At 57.4% G+C, this 15,408-nt stretch overlaps 1 protein-coding gene across 1 annotated transcript; it reads right to left on the reverse strand.

Annotated features, from left to right (window-relative positions):
* Positions 1-1,572: 1,572 nt before the first annotated feature.
* Positions 1,573-14,278, reverse strand: ETV5 (ETS variant transcription factor 5). Its single transcript, XM_066326098.1, has 13 exons — positions 14,165-14,278; positions 13,538-13,675; positions 13,295-13,382; positions 13,125-13,172; positions 12,971-13,021; positions 8,046-8,175; positions 7,676-7,942; positions 5,755-6,014; positions 5,015-5,074; positions 4,551-4,619; positions 4,022-4,191; positions 3,179-3,280; positions 1,573-3,037 (listed from the first exon to the last, which is right to left on the reverse strand). The coding sequence occupies exons 2-13, from the start codon at positions 13,580-13,582 to the stop codon at positions 2,816-2,818; spliced, it is 1,512 nt and encodes a 503-aa protein (XP_066182195.1). The 5' UTR covers positions 13,583-13,675; positions 14,165-14,278; the 3' UTR covers positions 1,573-2,815.
* Positions 14,279-15,408: the final 1,130 nt, after the last annotated feature.

Below are 15,408 nucleotides of genomic sequence, written 5' to 3' on the forward strand. Positions count from 1 at the left end.
GCCGCGCTGCCGGTGGCCCCGTTTTCCCCTTGCTCCATCCTGAGCACCAGGACTCAGCCTGCTGAAATCCCCAGTGAGGTGGGATTACCAGGCACTGTCTGGAGCTCAGATCACCTGAGATTTGCAGTCTTGGGCAGAGGGAAGAGCTTTGTGGAAAATAAAAACGGGATGGGGTAGGGAGTGCAAGATGTCTCCTGAGGCTGAACAGCTGATTTAGCTCCTTGAAGGCTTCATGCCAGATGAATTGGTTTTGCTGGATGGTTTAGATCCTGCTTTGCCCTGCCTGGGCTGGGAGACAGCCACACTTCTCCATGCAGCTCAATACTTCAGGCACGATGGAAGAGCAGCTTAAGGACCCATCAGCAATGTGGCTGGCAGCCAGGAGTGGATCCAGGTGAGGTGGAGTGGGCATGTAAAACACATCATGGCACATAAGGACCTTTCATCTCTCCACTGCCCCATCTAGGGATGGGGTTTGGCTGGGCAGTGAAAATAAACTGGAAGAGCAGAGGTGTCAGAATATCTCCAGCATCATCACACCAAGCCCCTGCATGGGATGGGCTGGGAGCCCGTGGACACTCTGGCTCAGCTCAGCTCAAACTGAGGCCAGTGGGAGTGGACAGTTCTGGGGTGTTTGAGTTTTTCTGCAGCCTATCAGGAGAAACACAGACCCTTCAGCTGAATCAAGTCCTCACAGAACAGTCCTTGCCCTCCACCCACCTCCACCACTTTTTTGCAAACCCTGAATTTTTCCCAGCCTAAAAATGGAGACAGTAGGGGGACCACTGCCAGTAGCTTGTGGAGGGCTCTTTCCTGAGAGGTCCCCACCAGCTTTAGCCCTGCTTGATGGCAGGTGCTTGAGGTTCCAGAGGAGTGGAGGACCCACTGAGAAACTGGGAAGAAGCAATATTAAATTGCATGTACTGGGCAGAAGCCACCCCCATTCCAAATGAATCATCCCACGGGATGTGGCTTTGTGAAAGCCATGGCAGTGTCCAGACACAGGAGCAACAAATCCAGAAATGGGGAGAGGGCAGGGGGCCTGAGGGCAGTCTTGGTGACTTGGTCCCAGCTCCAGACACACCATGCTGCAGCCCCAGATGATGGGCTGTAGCCTGGACCACTCCAGTCCCCCACAAGCACATCCAGGGGCTCCTCCCAGGCCAAACACAGCAAAGGCAAAGCACAAGCCCAGGCAGTCAAGGAGGAACAGGAAGCAAGATCCTTTATTGTACACAGTACAGAATGTAATGCAGCTTTGCAGGAGATACATAGCCCTGCTTGAATAAAGATATTTCAAATCAGTCCTCAGATTAACTCCTTCTGCACTGCAGACCTGCCACACCAAGCAAATGGTTAAAAACCTGTCCCCCAGGTGGGGGTTCCCAAAACCAAATGTTCCCCATGGGTACAGGCCACTGCAGCCACCATGGGGAGAGCAACCAAGTCGTTGTAGAGTTAATCTTCATACTTCCCCCCCCAAAAAAACAGAAAAAAAAAAAAAAAAAAAAAAAAAAAAAACCAAAAAAAAAAAACACCAACAAAAAAACCACCACCCCCCCCCCAAAAAAAACCCAGCAAAAACAAAAACAAAAAAAGAACCCCAAACAAAAACTCCAACCGAAGCTAAAGAAGAGAAAAAATTCCTATACAGCATTTACAACAAAACATGTAGCCTGGTGCACGGGAGGCAGGTATGGATATATGAGTGGTGGAGGAGTGTTAGGAGGTGCAGCGAGGGGTGGGAGGAGCTGGAGGGAAGTGGGGTATCGAGGAAGGGAACCCCTATCCCTGCCCACCTCAACCTTACAGTCCAGCTTCAAGGCCATGCCAAGCAGGGGGAGCACTGCTGAGCCAGTATCGGGATTCAGCCCTGGCTCCCCTGGGAAAGAGGACTGGAGCAGTGAAATGGAGTGGACCAGATCCTTCGGCAGCCATCCCAGGAAGCCACGGGCATCGAGGGCTCCCCCTGCCACCAGGAAAGCCATGGGGGTGTCCCCAGGGGGCTCCAGGGACAGCAGCTGAGCTGCAAAAAATAGCTTTGCCTTAAAATACAAAAAATCTACAAAAATCAGTTTAGAAACCTTTAGTATTTTCCTAAAACATCCCGAGAAAAAAAAAAAAACAAACCAAACAAACCAACCCAAGAGGGAGTTAGTGTCAGGGTCTCCTCCCCCAAAATGCAACCCATGGCCCAGAGCCAGAGCTGGGGAGGATTTGAGGGCACGGAGAGGATGCAGGAGAAGGTTCTATGGGAACAACAGGTTATATGGGGGCAGGTTCTGGGGAAGAAGGCAGAAGGCTCCTCGGGGTTGGGGTAGGATGCTGCGCACATCAGCCCCGGGGTGCTGGCCCAGGCGGCCCCCCCGCATCCCTCCTCTCTGTGCAAATCAAAGCCCTTTCCACCACACAAGGCAGCTACGCGGATTGTGCTCGATGCAAAGCAGATTGTCGTGACAATTGGCTCGGGAGCCACACAGCCCGGCCCTGGGGGCAAGCCTGCAGCTTCAGGCTCCCGGCGCCCCAAGACATCATCACACTGATGCATGGCAGGAGGTGCCAGCCACGGGCAGTCCTGTGCACTAGCCCTTGGAAAGGAAGGGTGGGAATTCAGCGGCAACACATGTGGGGCATTTTAAATTCCTTGAACTTGCGTGTGCACCCATGCTGTTTGTCGTTGGGCTTGTTTCGTTTTGTTTTTGTTTTTTTTTTTTTTTTTTTCTCTCCTTACGGACAGGCAAAAATATTCTTTTTAGAAAACCGTGTATGCCCCAGGTGGATGCGCTAGTGCCAATGGCTCTGCCGGCCGGCCGAGTCAGTAGGCGAAGCCCTCCGCGTAGGGAAGGCTGCCGCAAGGATCCCTCTCCAGGAGGAACGCCGGGCTGTCCTCAAAGTGTGTCAGCGGCACCGTCTCCTCCTCCGGCACCGGGCAGTCCGGCTCCGTCTTCAGGAAAGGGCGCTGGTTGTCGGGATAGGCCATGGAGAACAGGGCGTCGGGGTCACAGACGAATTTATAGACGTACCGCTCGCCAGCGACCTGCAGGAACGGGAAGGAGGGAGGGTGTGAGAGGTGTGAACATCACCCCTGCCCTGGGGCAGCACCATATATGCCACATCCCTCTCCTGCTGCGCCCTGGGACAGCAGGGGACAGTCACACCCTGCTGTGGAGTCACTCACCTTCTGCATGATGCCCTTCTCATAGTAGTAGCGCAGCGAGCGGCTGAGCTTGTCGTAGTTCATGGCTGGTCGGTTCTTCTGGATGCCCCAGCGCCGTGCTACCTACAGGGAGAGAAGTGGCAGCCATCAAGGCTCCAGCCAGGGCTTCAACAGGCATCCTCAAAGGAAATCACAACTGAAATGCAGGCTGGAGGCTTGTTTGAGGGGGCTGGGGCAGCTGGAGCGAAGGTGTCACTGTGGTCTGGGAGCGGTTCCCCGCCTGCCATGATAAATGCTCCAGCTGCAACCACACAGCCACCGGCAGATCAGGGGCCAAATAAAAAGTCATTTCATTAGGGAGAGCCTGCCAAAAGAGCTGCTTCAAAATACTACAATTTCCATGCATGGCGCAAGAGATATTATGGGCAATCACCCACAATGCGCAGCTCAGTGCTGGCCACAGCTGCTCTCAATTACTCCCCAAACAGCTCCTTCCTCTGTGTCACCCTCCCGTGGAGCCGCGTGGTTCCGGCACGGCAGCGCGCCAGCGTGGAGCTGCTGCTGGAAACACAGGATGGGAGCAGCTTGGGAAGGAGGGAGCCGTGGCAGAGCAGCAGAAGTCAGCAAGGCACAGCACAGAGGCAACACCACCATGGCTGGTGACCGCTGCCAGCCTCAGGAGCCGGCACATGCCATGCCAAGAGGCAGTGGAAGATCCTCAAGGCAAACTTTTACAGCTGGCTGGGGAGCAGAACCACGTCTCGCTTCAAGTGCAAGTAAGGAGGTTCTGTTGCATGGGAAAGATTCAGCCCAATCCTCCATCCCCACAGGCACCCCCCAGCTCCAGGGCAGAGCCTCTCATACCTCCTCAGGCTCGATCAGCTTGAACTCCATGCCCCGGCCGGTCCAGGCGATGAAGTGGGCATTGGCAGGGTCATCCAGGAGGGTGACCAGGAACTGCCAGAGCTGCAGGGACCCACGCCGCTGGTAGGGAGGGCCCTCACGGTACAGGGTGGGCTCCTGCTTCACTTTACCTGCTCACACAAAAGACACCTGGGTAAACATCCTGGTTCTCTGCCCTTCTCCCAGGCTGTGCCTCCAGCAGCAGACATGTATAACAACATGGGTCATCCCTGTGCCAAGACACGTGAGCAGGATCAGGCTGTGGGGTGGGAGAGGGGAAAAGGTGCTGGGGATGGTGCTGCAGGCAGGTAGGTGTCAGGGACAGAGATGGAGCACGGCAGTGATGCCAAGTTGCCACGTGGGATGATGCTCAGCAGCTCTCAAGAGCACCGTGCCAGCACTGCTTGGCTTTTTAAGCAGATCTCAGCATCCCCACATCCTCCATGAGCCCCAGTTCCCCTGCAGGCCTCCTCTGGGGCCAGATTCTTACCCTCCAACCTCTCGGGTACCACGCATGTGTCATCAAAATACAATCGTGTGTCCTTTTCATATGAAAATCCTGCAGGGAAGAGACCCTTCATGAGCATAGGGCCCCTCTACTACCCTGGCTGGACCCCAAAAAACCCTGGCTTGGCTGAATCCACCCCAGGACCCCATCCACAGCTCTGAGAGCAGACCAATTCCCAGCTATTTCAGTGGCTGAGCCCCCCTCACTGCTCCCGAACCCAATGAGCAGCTCTGTCAGGCACATTATCCCAGGTTACACAGTGCTGCCGTAACCTCACAGCACACCCACAGGGGCTGCTGGCTGCTTTTGGGGCTGGTGCTGCATGCAGCTCTCACGGGCCCCGTGGTGCTCTTGTGGGTGTTTTCTGGGCGCCCAGGGCATGCTGCCCACCACGAGTGAGGGGTGGGATGGGGCCAGGAGAGATGGAGAGCTGGGGAGTCACTCACCGTCATGGCTGTTGGGGAAGACATTCCCCTGTAGGTATGAGGACTGGCAGTTAGGCACTTCTGAGGAGGAAAGGAAATTACATTAAGGTCATAAACCCTGTGGGTGCCACCATGGATTTGGCAGCATATTCTTTACCCTGAGCACGTCCTGCAGCTAAGTCAGGGAACCTTCCCCAGGCTCCCTGGTCCACTATCCACCCTCAAGATTGGGAAAAAAAACCCACTATGATTTGGGGTGGCACTGGAATTTAGACTGGAGCATGCTCTAAGTCAGCTCAAGTTTTCACAGGCCCCACATGAAGGGAGGCACTGCTGCACTCCCCCCCCCACCATCTGCTTGGCTGTGCCACCCTCTATCCCGAGGATGGGGTATTTTTAGGTCCTAAGGCGATTAGAGGATTTTTCCGTGATGCTGGTAGGGTCCAGCAGCCAGCAATCACAGCTGGCCCTAGGCCAGAGCAAAGTGGGGACCCACCAGCGGCTGTGGGGCACCCCAGCCTGTGGTTATGGCACTGACCACACCACTGGCATCAGGTGAACACCTGCTCTATCCCCTGCCTTTGGAAAAGAAGGAAAGAAAAAGGCAAAGCAGCATCCCAGTACCACGGGAGCTCCAGGGTGACACAGCATCCACTGCCTGAGGCTCAACCCTGCCTCTGCTGCCACGCTGATGGCAGAGACACTGTGTTCCTTGGAGTGTCACTGGTGTAGAGATTGGCTGTCCCCTGACTCACACCCACCTGAGTCAATGCAGTAGTCCCGGGGCTCCTGCTTGATGCCCATGGGGGGCTGGAAGCTGTGGCCAGGGGGACCGGGCAGGCCAGGGCCGCCGTGCTCGTAGAGAGGGTCGTGGTACTCCTGCTTGAATCCCTGAGGGGGGCGGGGGGCAGCAGGGCCCAGGGGCTCCGACAGCTGCCGGTGGTAGAGAGGGCGGCTGTCCCCCGGGACCCCGGCCTGCGGCGGGAAGGGGTGGCAGGGCTCAGACAGCTGCCTCTGAAACCTGGGGGACAAAGACGTGCCATTACTGAGGAGCGGGGGTCAGCCCTGCTGCCGGCTCCCACCCCAAAGCAGAACTGCCCGACAGCCCTCATCCTGGGGCGCCCCCAGGGTGCACCCACAGCAGGCTGGGATGGTTCCTCAGAAGCACAGCCACCACAGGGGCTCATCCCATGGGGACCCAGTGGGGTGCTGAGAAGTCCTGTGCCCCTCTAAGCACTGAGGACCCCAAGATGGGACAGCAGGATAACACATGGGCCATCACTAAAGCACTCTGGCCTTCAGGTATCTGTAGGGGACTGAGAAAAGGAACAAAAAATCCACTCCTCAACACTCCTGTCTCTGTAAACCAGGAAAATCTGTCCCCGGCGTGGGGGACAGGGGCCAGAGATGCTGTGCATGGGTGGGCGCTTACGCAAAGCCAAATCCACTCCGCAGCTCCAGCCGGCTGCTAATCCGCCTGCGCAGCTGGGATTAAACCTTGAACTCGACAGCAGGGAGCACTATTTTCGGCTCCGTGGTGCTGCCACCACTGCTCTGAGAGCACAGCTTCTGCTGGTGGCCATGGCTGAGGGACCATCTCGAGGGGGTGCTGCCACATCCCCTCGTCCTCCGGCACCTTGAAAGGTGATCTTGGATCTCCGTGCAGGCTCCTCTCCGCCGGCCTTGCACCATTTGGCTTTGTAACCTGAGCTCTCCCAGCTGCCAGGCTGGGATTACTCCATTTCCGAGCCATGTCCCTCTGCCCTTCCTGAATGAAACCCAAGCCCCGTGCTGGCACAGTGCTTCCCAAGGGGTCGCAGCCAGCCCTCTGCACAGCCTGAAGGTCACACGGAGCCCCACTTTGCTGGGGAGGGATGCTTGCCTGCTGCAGGCACATTCCAAGGGCTTCCTTGGCCCCACTGCCTGGCCTTTGCCAGGCTGCCAAATCTTGCCCCGTGTCCACAAGAGGTGACACGGTGGCTGTCACAGCAAAGGACATCCGGAGGCCACAAGCAGACCACCTACTGAGAGCACCCATAGGAGCAAACTCAGGGTGAGGGAAGGGACTGGCAGAGCCTCCAGGGATATGGGAATGATGAGGAATGAAGCCATAGCTTGGAGAGGAAGGAGGGAACAGGAGTCTCCCAGCACAGCCACGTGGTGATGCCATATAGTGCATGGGGGAGCTCTGGACCCTGAACCACCCCCAGCCCAGGGTGCACATAGGCAGGACAGAGATGGTCACAGCTCCACAGACCAGCAGGGCTTGGCTTGGGAGGCAGAGCTACAGTGGATGGGAATGAGGGGAGCAGAGCCCTGACTCAGGACCATCACCTGTTGGAACACAGGCAACCTGCTGCATGCAGGAGTCAGCCTCTGCCTCCCCTGCCTTTCCCAAAAGGGACAATGTTCAGGGACTGGAAGGAGCAGTTCCCTGTTAGCAGGACAAAGTGCCACAAGATCCCAGTAGGAAGTGGCAAGTTTTGCCACATGGGACCACAGGCAACAACATTTGGCCCACCAATGTTGTTGGGCCACCGCAACTGCAGCAGTATGGGGACAAAGGCAGGAGCATTTCTCCTTCTCCCCCACCCTTTGGCACAACCCACCCAACACCAAGAACGCCCATAAAGCCCGGGAGGACTCCTGTGTTCCCTGGGCAGGCCAGGGGGGCTGCCTTACCTGTGCTCTGCTGGGTATTGGTTCTCAGACATCATCTTTGGCATGTGCATGGGCGGGCGCGGCACGGCGAAGGGCGGCTGCTGCTGCCGAGGCTCCTGCAGGGCGTGCGGGGCCGCGCCGTGGGCAGCGCCGTGGGCAGCGCCGTGGGCAGCCGCGGGCACGGCCGGGGCCGGGGCGGGCAGCGCCGCCCCGGGGTGTGCAGGGGACACCGGCGTGTCGGGCGGCGTTAATGGCTTGAACCCGGCGGGGGGTTTCCTGTCGTAGGCACTGCCGAGGGAGAGCGGCTGATGGTGACACCGACGGCGACAACAGCCGCGTGGCGCAGAGCCCCCGAGGGCTCTGCAGGCAGTGGTGTCCCCGTGCTACCTACCAGCAGTTGTAGAGGCACTTGTCCCCATAGCCGGCACAGAGAGCCTGCTCGTGGCTGCACGATGACAGCTCCGAGGACGGGCTGGGCAACTCCCGCTTGATCTTGGCCGGAGGTGGGGCGTGCAGGACCACTGCAAGGACAGTGAGGAGGATACAGGCTCACCCACGGGGGAGAGGGCGGTGGGAACATCACCCCTGCAAGCATCAGCTCTTTGCTTGAGTAAGGTGCTGAACGGGACCTGGGAGCACTCAGCAACTGAACCAGGGTGATACGGTGCCCTGACAGACCCCAGCACTGGCGGAGAAGTGAGCCAGGGTGGTGGGACAGTCACAGCAACCCATGACATTTTCTCAGAAGGGGAATGCTCCCAGCTGGGCTGTGAGAGGGGCACGGGCAGCTCGACAACAGCCTTAGATGAGACATGCACTGTCCACCAGCCCCCAGCAAGTGGAGCAGAGCAGGCAGTGGCTGCCTCCCCGAGACAAGGAGCAAGGGGTGAGGGGGCTTGACAGACTGGAGATCCAAGACCTCATAAACAGCAACCAACTCGCCCTCACAGGGCATTTGCAGAGATTTTAAGCGGGATCCACCTTCCCGCAGCTGAGGTGGTCCAATGGGATCTAGTCTTAGGGTCCCACAATTGTACGGGCTCAAGTGACAAACATCCCATTAAACTCAAATCCTCTCCACCCACTCCCAAGCTCACTAGCTATATATAATTATAAACTGAGTAATATATGCTTAAGCTAATTAATTTCTAAAAGCAGGCGCCCTAGGAAAGAGAAAGCGCCTCAGAGATCTGTACCTAAATAGTGCCTCAGAGGAGAGCCAAGACTAATCGGAAGTGGAGTATTAGCTTTATGTGAAGCCTAAACACAGCCCAGCTACACTGGAGAGGAGCAAATAGCTCCAGGACAACTGTTCACAGCTTGCCAGGTAATTAGCTGCTCCCCTAATTTGTCAAAACCTTTAAAGAGCTGCTGACTCCCCTTTCTACCCATCCCCCCCATGGAAGGGCCTCAGTACAGCTGGTACCAAGGGCATAAACCCCCCCCTTCCCGAGAAGGATTTGAAACACAAAGCCCAGCGCTGAGCCAGCACAGCCCCCCACATGCCTTCCACCCGCTCCCAAGCCGGATTTATCCCACTCCTCCTTCCCCCCTCCCCAGCGAGGTTTTACCACTCTCAGCATTTCCAGCCTTAAAAGGGGGCCAAGCATGGCAGTGGCAAAGCACAGGCACCCCACGAGCCATGGGAAAGCAAAGGGGAACTGGCTTTGGAAGGGCTCCAGCTGCCTATTGCGGGCATGGTTCTCCCGAACAGGCTCCGTGTTGTTGGAGCGAGTTGTTTTTCCGCCAGTCGTACAATGGGGTCTGGTTATTCATTGAAAAAAAAAAAGCCTCCAGTCCCCGCGCAGGCACCACCCTCCATTCACAAACACTTCGTAGTGCTCCATTCATGTGGCTGAGGGAGGGAAAAAAAAAAAAGAAAGGAAAAATTTCCCCAGAGCTTTGCACTGCCATTCAAAAAAAAAAGGGAAATGAGCCTTAAGATCCTAACAGAGACCAGCTGTCCAAGCCTGGACTGTGTGCAACGTTTGGATTCCTTACACAAACACTGCGGGGCCGGCCAGCGCCGCTCAGCACGACATGCTCCTCAGCCAAGCTCACGGCCAGCCAGGCTGGGGGAGTCCGGGGGGCACTGAGGCCAGTGGGGCAGCATTTTGGGGGCAAGGAGCTGGGTGTGGGTCCCAGCAGTGAGCAGCCAGGTGGGAGGAGCTGCCCTGCCCCAGCACCCAACACCTCAAAGGAACGCCGGGTGCACAAGCACTTTTACCCTTTCCGGTCCTGCCCCTGCACTATAATTAAAAGCTAAAAAAAAAAAAAAAAAAAATAGCCAGAGGGAGCAGCTCAACTACAGATGGGGCTGGAGAAGATGCATCGGCAGATCCATGCCAAGGCTGAGCCACAGCAGCAGTGAGGACACCCATGGGTGCCTGGCAGCCCCCCTGGGCTGTTTTAGCCACCAGAGATGGAAGGGCCCTGGGGCAAGGGACCAGCCACACATACCACTGCCGTGCCCAGCCAGGAGGGGAGGCTCAGGCAAACCCTCCCAAGTGCCATAAAAGCAGTCGAACTGGAAATGCCCCTAATGCCAACCATCAGATACCTCCCATGGAAAAGGGTGACACCACAAACCCACTTGAGGCCTTGAATTCCCAATGAATCCCTTGGTGGAGGACAGGGCAGGTTATTCCCACCCATCAGCATGACTGAACCTTCATGAGACTAAGCTTGGAGAGCACTCAGTGAGCCAAGGGGAAGGCAACCAAACTACGACTTCCAGCCCAGGGACACTGGCACCCACTCAAGCTGTCCCTTGGGAGCTGAGCTCTGTGCCTGCCCCTCCATCCCCTGGCACTGCAGGACGCACCCAAGGTCACACCAGGAGAGGAGTCAGAAATAGAAGCCAGCATCCTACTTTCCTTTGTTTAAACAACTCTTCCTCACAAACAAACCTCCCTCATTCATTTTGGTGTGTAAGAAGCTCTGTGCCCTGCCTGTGGCTGTTGCCAAGCACTGCCTGGTACACTGGGGAAAAAAAAAAAAAAATCACTTCTTGTGGTGCTTGAACTCCTCAGCATGGCCCCATCATTTCCCCGGTACTTAAACCATCAGTGGAGGCATAACACCCTTGGCCACAGGACTACACCCATGGCCAGCCAGGGGTGCAGTGGGAGAGCCAGCATGGTGTGAGCTCTGTGGAATCACCACAGCCTCCTTGCTCTCCTGGAAGGATCCACCACTTCCCTGGGCAACTTGTAAGCACTGAATCTGGCCTCTTGCCACTTGGTCAAGGGCAGTAAGAACAATGCATCCCTCATCTGGAGTAGCCTTGCTTTCCTTATAGTGAGATTTTTTTTTCCCCCACCACAGCAACCCACTGCCCTCCAGATTATTTTACTACCAAGCCTCCAGCCCTGTCTGCCAGGGACCTTGGCTATGGAATTGGGAACAGGGAGTGGGCAGTAGCAGAGATGCAGGCAGCTATGAGGGGGTTTTAGTAAGATGCTGCAGTTCTGAGCATCTCCAAGACTCCATGTGGCACATGTGACAATGCTCCCCATTGCAGTGGGGTCCAAACTGACCCTGGTTTGTCCCTTTTTGCTGCTGTGCCAAGGAAGCTTGGCCCTGGGAATGCAGGATGGGGCACAAGATTGAGTTTGCTCAGGACAAGAGAGCAGCAGTTTCCTCAGGGAAAAGGTGTGGAGCCACATGACTGCAGAAACAGAGTCCAACAAACATCCGCAGGGACTAAGGAGGGAATTTACCTTTCCCCAGAAGCCAATGGATGAACTCCAGGGTGACTGCCAGCCCAGGAAGACAGCATGTCCCTGCTAGTGAAAGCTGGGTGCAGAGCACAGCTGCACCAGAGACATCCTTCTCTCCCCTTCTACGTGGCACATGGTTCAAAACTGGAGTTTCTCTCCTCTGTAAACTCTCTCGAGTGCAGGGATGCAAGAGTTGGGCTTCCCATTCCCCTCTGCCTCAGTCTGAGTCCCCCCCACAGCCAGCACTGCAGTAGCAAAAGAAATCTTTGCTTTCTCTCCCCAGAAAAGTTAAGGAAGGTTATTGCTGGAGGCAGTCACGCAGGCAGATTTTTCAAGTGACAAAGTCGTTTCAACACCAGGTCCACCAGGTTCTGAGCAGATCAGAACGTTTTAGGAGCCCTGACCAAATAAACGCCTTTTTCTTCTCCTCTTTTTCCTGCATCACCCAGAAAAGTTTGTCTCTCCTCTCTGAGCTCTTCAGGTTACAAGGAAAAAGAGACTGCCAAAAGGCACTGGCAACAGCCTCAGCTTCAAGGGCCACCCTCCCACACACACTGCAGTTTCTACTGCTCCGAGCAAGAGATGCTGGGCTGTGCTGAGGATGTCAACAGACCGTTGTGTTTCTGACTCCAGGCTCGGCTTTTATCTCAGGGGAGACGGGGAAAAAAAACACATCTGAAACTTGGGCTGTCTGGACCGGCTTAATGGCAAGTTTCCCACTCCGAAGCAAGCACGGAGCAATAATTAACATACATTTGCTGTCGGAGGAGATACCCCGCTGCATGCTGTGACAAAGCTGGAATGAAAGATCTGTTCGACTGCAGGCTAAACTTGATTCCCTTCCGAGTTCCGTAGCTGCCTGGCTCAGCAGCAAAACCCAGCCACCGACACCAAGCTCCTACTTGTGTTTGCCAGGTAACAACTCCAAACATCCTGAGTCCGCCCCCGGCCTCCTCCAAAGCGACCCTTCGACGCCCGGAGCTGCGCAAAGCCCCGCTCGCCGGCCCCTGCCCTCGCCACTAACCCTCTCTGGCAACACAGCACGGCTCAGAACCAACTCCTGCTCTTATGCAATTCACGAGGGACTGCATTTTCACTGGCCTCCTTTTATAGACGTTCGCTTTGCCAGTGATTAACGCTGCTCAAAGCGGCTCAAGTTTCACCGCTCTGGCTCGCTCTTGCCAACAGCGCTGGGCCGGGACTCTAAAGAGCTCTAGAAACTGCAGAGATTGTGGCTAACCAAGCAGCCCAGCACGGGTTATCTCTTCCACTTGAAAAGGAAAAGGAGTATTTAGAAGCGAATCCACCTCACTACGAGCAAGCATCACGTCTCAGAGGAAACCAGAGATAGGAGTTCAGAGATATTTCCATGCATTTGACCATAATTTTCCCAACTAAAAAAAGACAGGACATTGCACATTTCGTCTCAACGAACCCAAACTGCACGTGCTTTCCCCCAAAAGCCCGTGATTTCACGTTTCAGCCCCAGGAACAATAGCTTTCCCAAGGAAGCAACTCCAAACCCAGTGCAAATGTTTGCACAGGCACCCAAACATCTATCCCTGGAGAACACAAACCCGGAACAATCACTTACAATTGTCAGACTGGAAATCTGGGACAAATTGTTCGTCATCGGGGACCTGAGCTAAAAAAAACAAATAGAGAAAGTGGGTTTATGGCGTTTTCAGTTCTCAAAAAGATACTCGCTGAGAGATTTTACATGGCAAAAGGCAGAGGTGAAGACTTGCCTTCAGCTAGCCAGGCCTCTTGGAGCTGGCTGAGATCCTGGAAGAGCTCTGGAACAGAGTGAAAGACTTAAGCGCTCCATAGAAGAATAAATAAAACTGCCATTATTTGCAGAATTATTTTTTTAAACAACGAACGGGACCATGAGGCTGCCCGGGCCAGCCCTGCCTACCTTCCGAGTCATGGGCCAGGTCGGTCTCCAAAAATTTCCTTTTCCTATCGGACCCCGGCCGGCCTCGGCCCTCCTCTGTGCAGGACTTCTGCAAGGAACGGGGTGACAGCTGCCCACGAGGGTGGCAGCCCCCGAGGCCGGGGGTGCCCCCAAGGACAGGAGGGGCACTCTCAAGGATGGGTAAAGGGTGCCCCCAAGCTCGGGGAGGAAGGCGTCGACAGGGATCAGGGCGGGCAAACTTACCCCGGGGCCCATGAAGGGAACCTGCTGGTCGTAGAAGCCGTCCATGGTGCGGGCGAAGCGGGCAGTGCCCCCGGCCCGCTCAGCATCGACGCCGGCCCGGGAAGGGGGGATCCCGCCCGGGCTCCGGCAGGTGCGCGGCTGGGGCTTGGAGGGGACGGCGAGGGGGAGGGGTCAGAGCCTGGCCCCCGCCACCCCCGGGGCCGGCTCGGTGCGGGTGCGCGACCGCCACGCCTCCCCGGGGAGCCGGCCCGCTCCTGCCGAGGCGGGTCGCAGCCCCCCGGCTCGTGATGTCACCCAATTCCTATAGAAACGGCCGTGACATCACGCGCCGCGGGATCGGGAGGAGGCAGCGGGGCGGGCCGTGCTGCGCTTCTCCTCGCCTCGTCTTCCCTTCTCCCTCCCCCGCCCCTCCCCGCGCCGCAGCCGGGCTCGTTCCCACGCCGCCCCGCGCGCCCCATTCATAAACTCCGCCCCCCCCCCCGCCCGCTTCTCCCCCGAGCGCGCACTCGAGCTCGCGCGCGCCCCCCCGCCATTCACACCGCGCGGCCCGCGCCATTCATAAACACCGCCCCCGCCCCGAGCCCGGGCCCCGGCCGCGCCGCGCCGCGCCGCCGGCCCCCCACGTACCCGGCCGGGGCGCCGCAGCCTGAGCGGCGGCGGGCCGAAGCGGGAGCGAGGCCGGGGATGGAGCGGCGCCTCTCCGAGCCCGGGCACCGCGCTGCCGCTCTGCGCCGGCCCGCAACCCCCGAAGCAGCGGCCTCCGCCGCGCCCCGCCCCGCGCCGCGCCGCTTGTTTACCCTCCGCGCTGGCCAATCGGGTGCCGTCGCTCCGCCGCCCGCGCCGTCTGATTGGCTGTAAGGGCGGCCCGCGCCCGCCCGCGCGCCGCGCCGCCGAGCACCATTGAGACCGGCTGAGTGGGCGGAGGCGGAGGCGACCAATGGGAGAGCCGGGATTTGCCTGGCTCCGCCCGGAACGTTTTTCATTCATAAAAAAATAGGAGGGGGGGAAAGACTGACGGGAGGGGCCGGGGCAGCGCAGGATTTAAAGGGGCCGCGGCCCTTGGCAGGAGCGGGGATGGGGGTTTATCGGGCGACCTTTGGGGGGTCGAAGAGTTTGGGGGGACAGCCCTCAGGAGCGGGTCCAAGGTGGCGCGGAAGGAGCGGGTCCGTGCGCAGGAACCTGCCGCACGGCAAGGCATGCAGATGGGTGTGGACCTCGGGCCTCACAGGCTGTGGGGTCCCCTCTGCACTCTGGGGAAGTGGTTTCACACGAGCAAGGCAGCGTCGCACGGGACCCCCTGCCACCTAACTCAGGCTCACCGCTGCCTGAGTACTGATTTCGGCAGCCTTTCCCTGCAGGCGCCCTGGAACCAGGGTTGCCTTTTAAAAAGGGGCAGGGGAAAAATTGTTCCCACCTGCAAGGGCTTTGGAGCCAGGGATCCCTCCAAGCAGATTCATGGACACACACACCACAAACGTCCCAGAGGTTTGGGAAGGAATTCAGGACAGAATGGTGCTGCTGGCTGCCTGCCAGCCCACCCCCCCACACTGCGGCATTTCCCTGCTAAGTGCCTCAGTTTCCCTATCAGTAACGAGGGGATGAGACCTGCCATGGGGAGCTGGAAGTGGCTGCTCAGGGAGGACACAGCAGTCTGCACAAGACCACAAGACAAATGGGCTGCGTGGAGGCCTAACATTCTTGTGGAGGGAGACTAGGAAGTTATTGCTGGAGAAGGCAAAAACAAGGTGTTTGGTTACATACTGCACATCTCAGCTCAGGAAGGAGAGGAACCTTCTGCTTGGATCCTGGGAAGCTGCCCAGGGATTAGGAAGCCTGTCGGTACAGAGATGTCCCGGCCAGCTTGAAATCCT

Source organism: Sylvia atricapilla, chromosome 10, assembly GCF_009819655.1.
Source record: "Sylvia atricapilla isolate bSylAtr1 chromosome 10, bSylAtr1.pri, whole genome shotgun sequence".
Taxonomy (NCBI): domain Eukaryota; kingdom Metazoa; phylum Chordata; class Aves; order Passeriformes; family Sylviidae; genus Sylvia; species Sylvia atricapilla.

Coding starts and splice junctions, on each gene's coding strand:
- ETV5 (XM_066326098.1), bottom strand. CDS start 13,582: ATGGACGGCTTCTACGACCAGCAGGTTCCCTTCATGGGCCCCGGG. Junction 8,176..12,970: donor AGATTTCCAGTCTGACAATT/GTAAGTGATTGT, acceptor CTGTCCTTGCAG/TGGTCCTGCACGCCCCACCT. Junction 5,075..5,754: donor GGACTACTGCATTGACTCAG/GTGGGTGTGAGT, acceptor TTTCCTCCTCAG/AAGTGCCTAACTGCCAGTCC.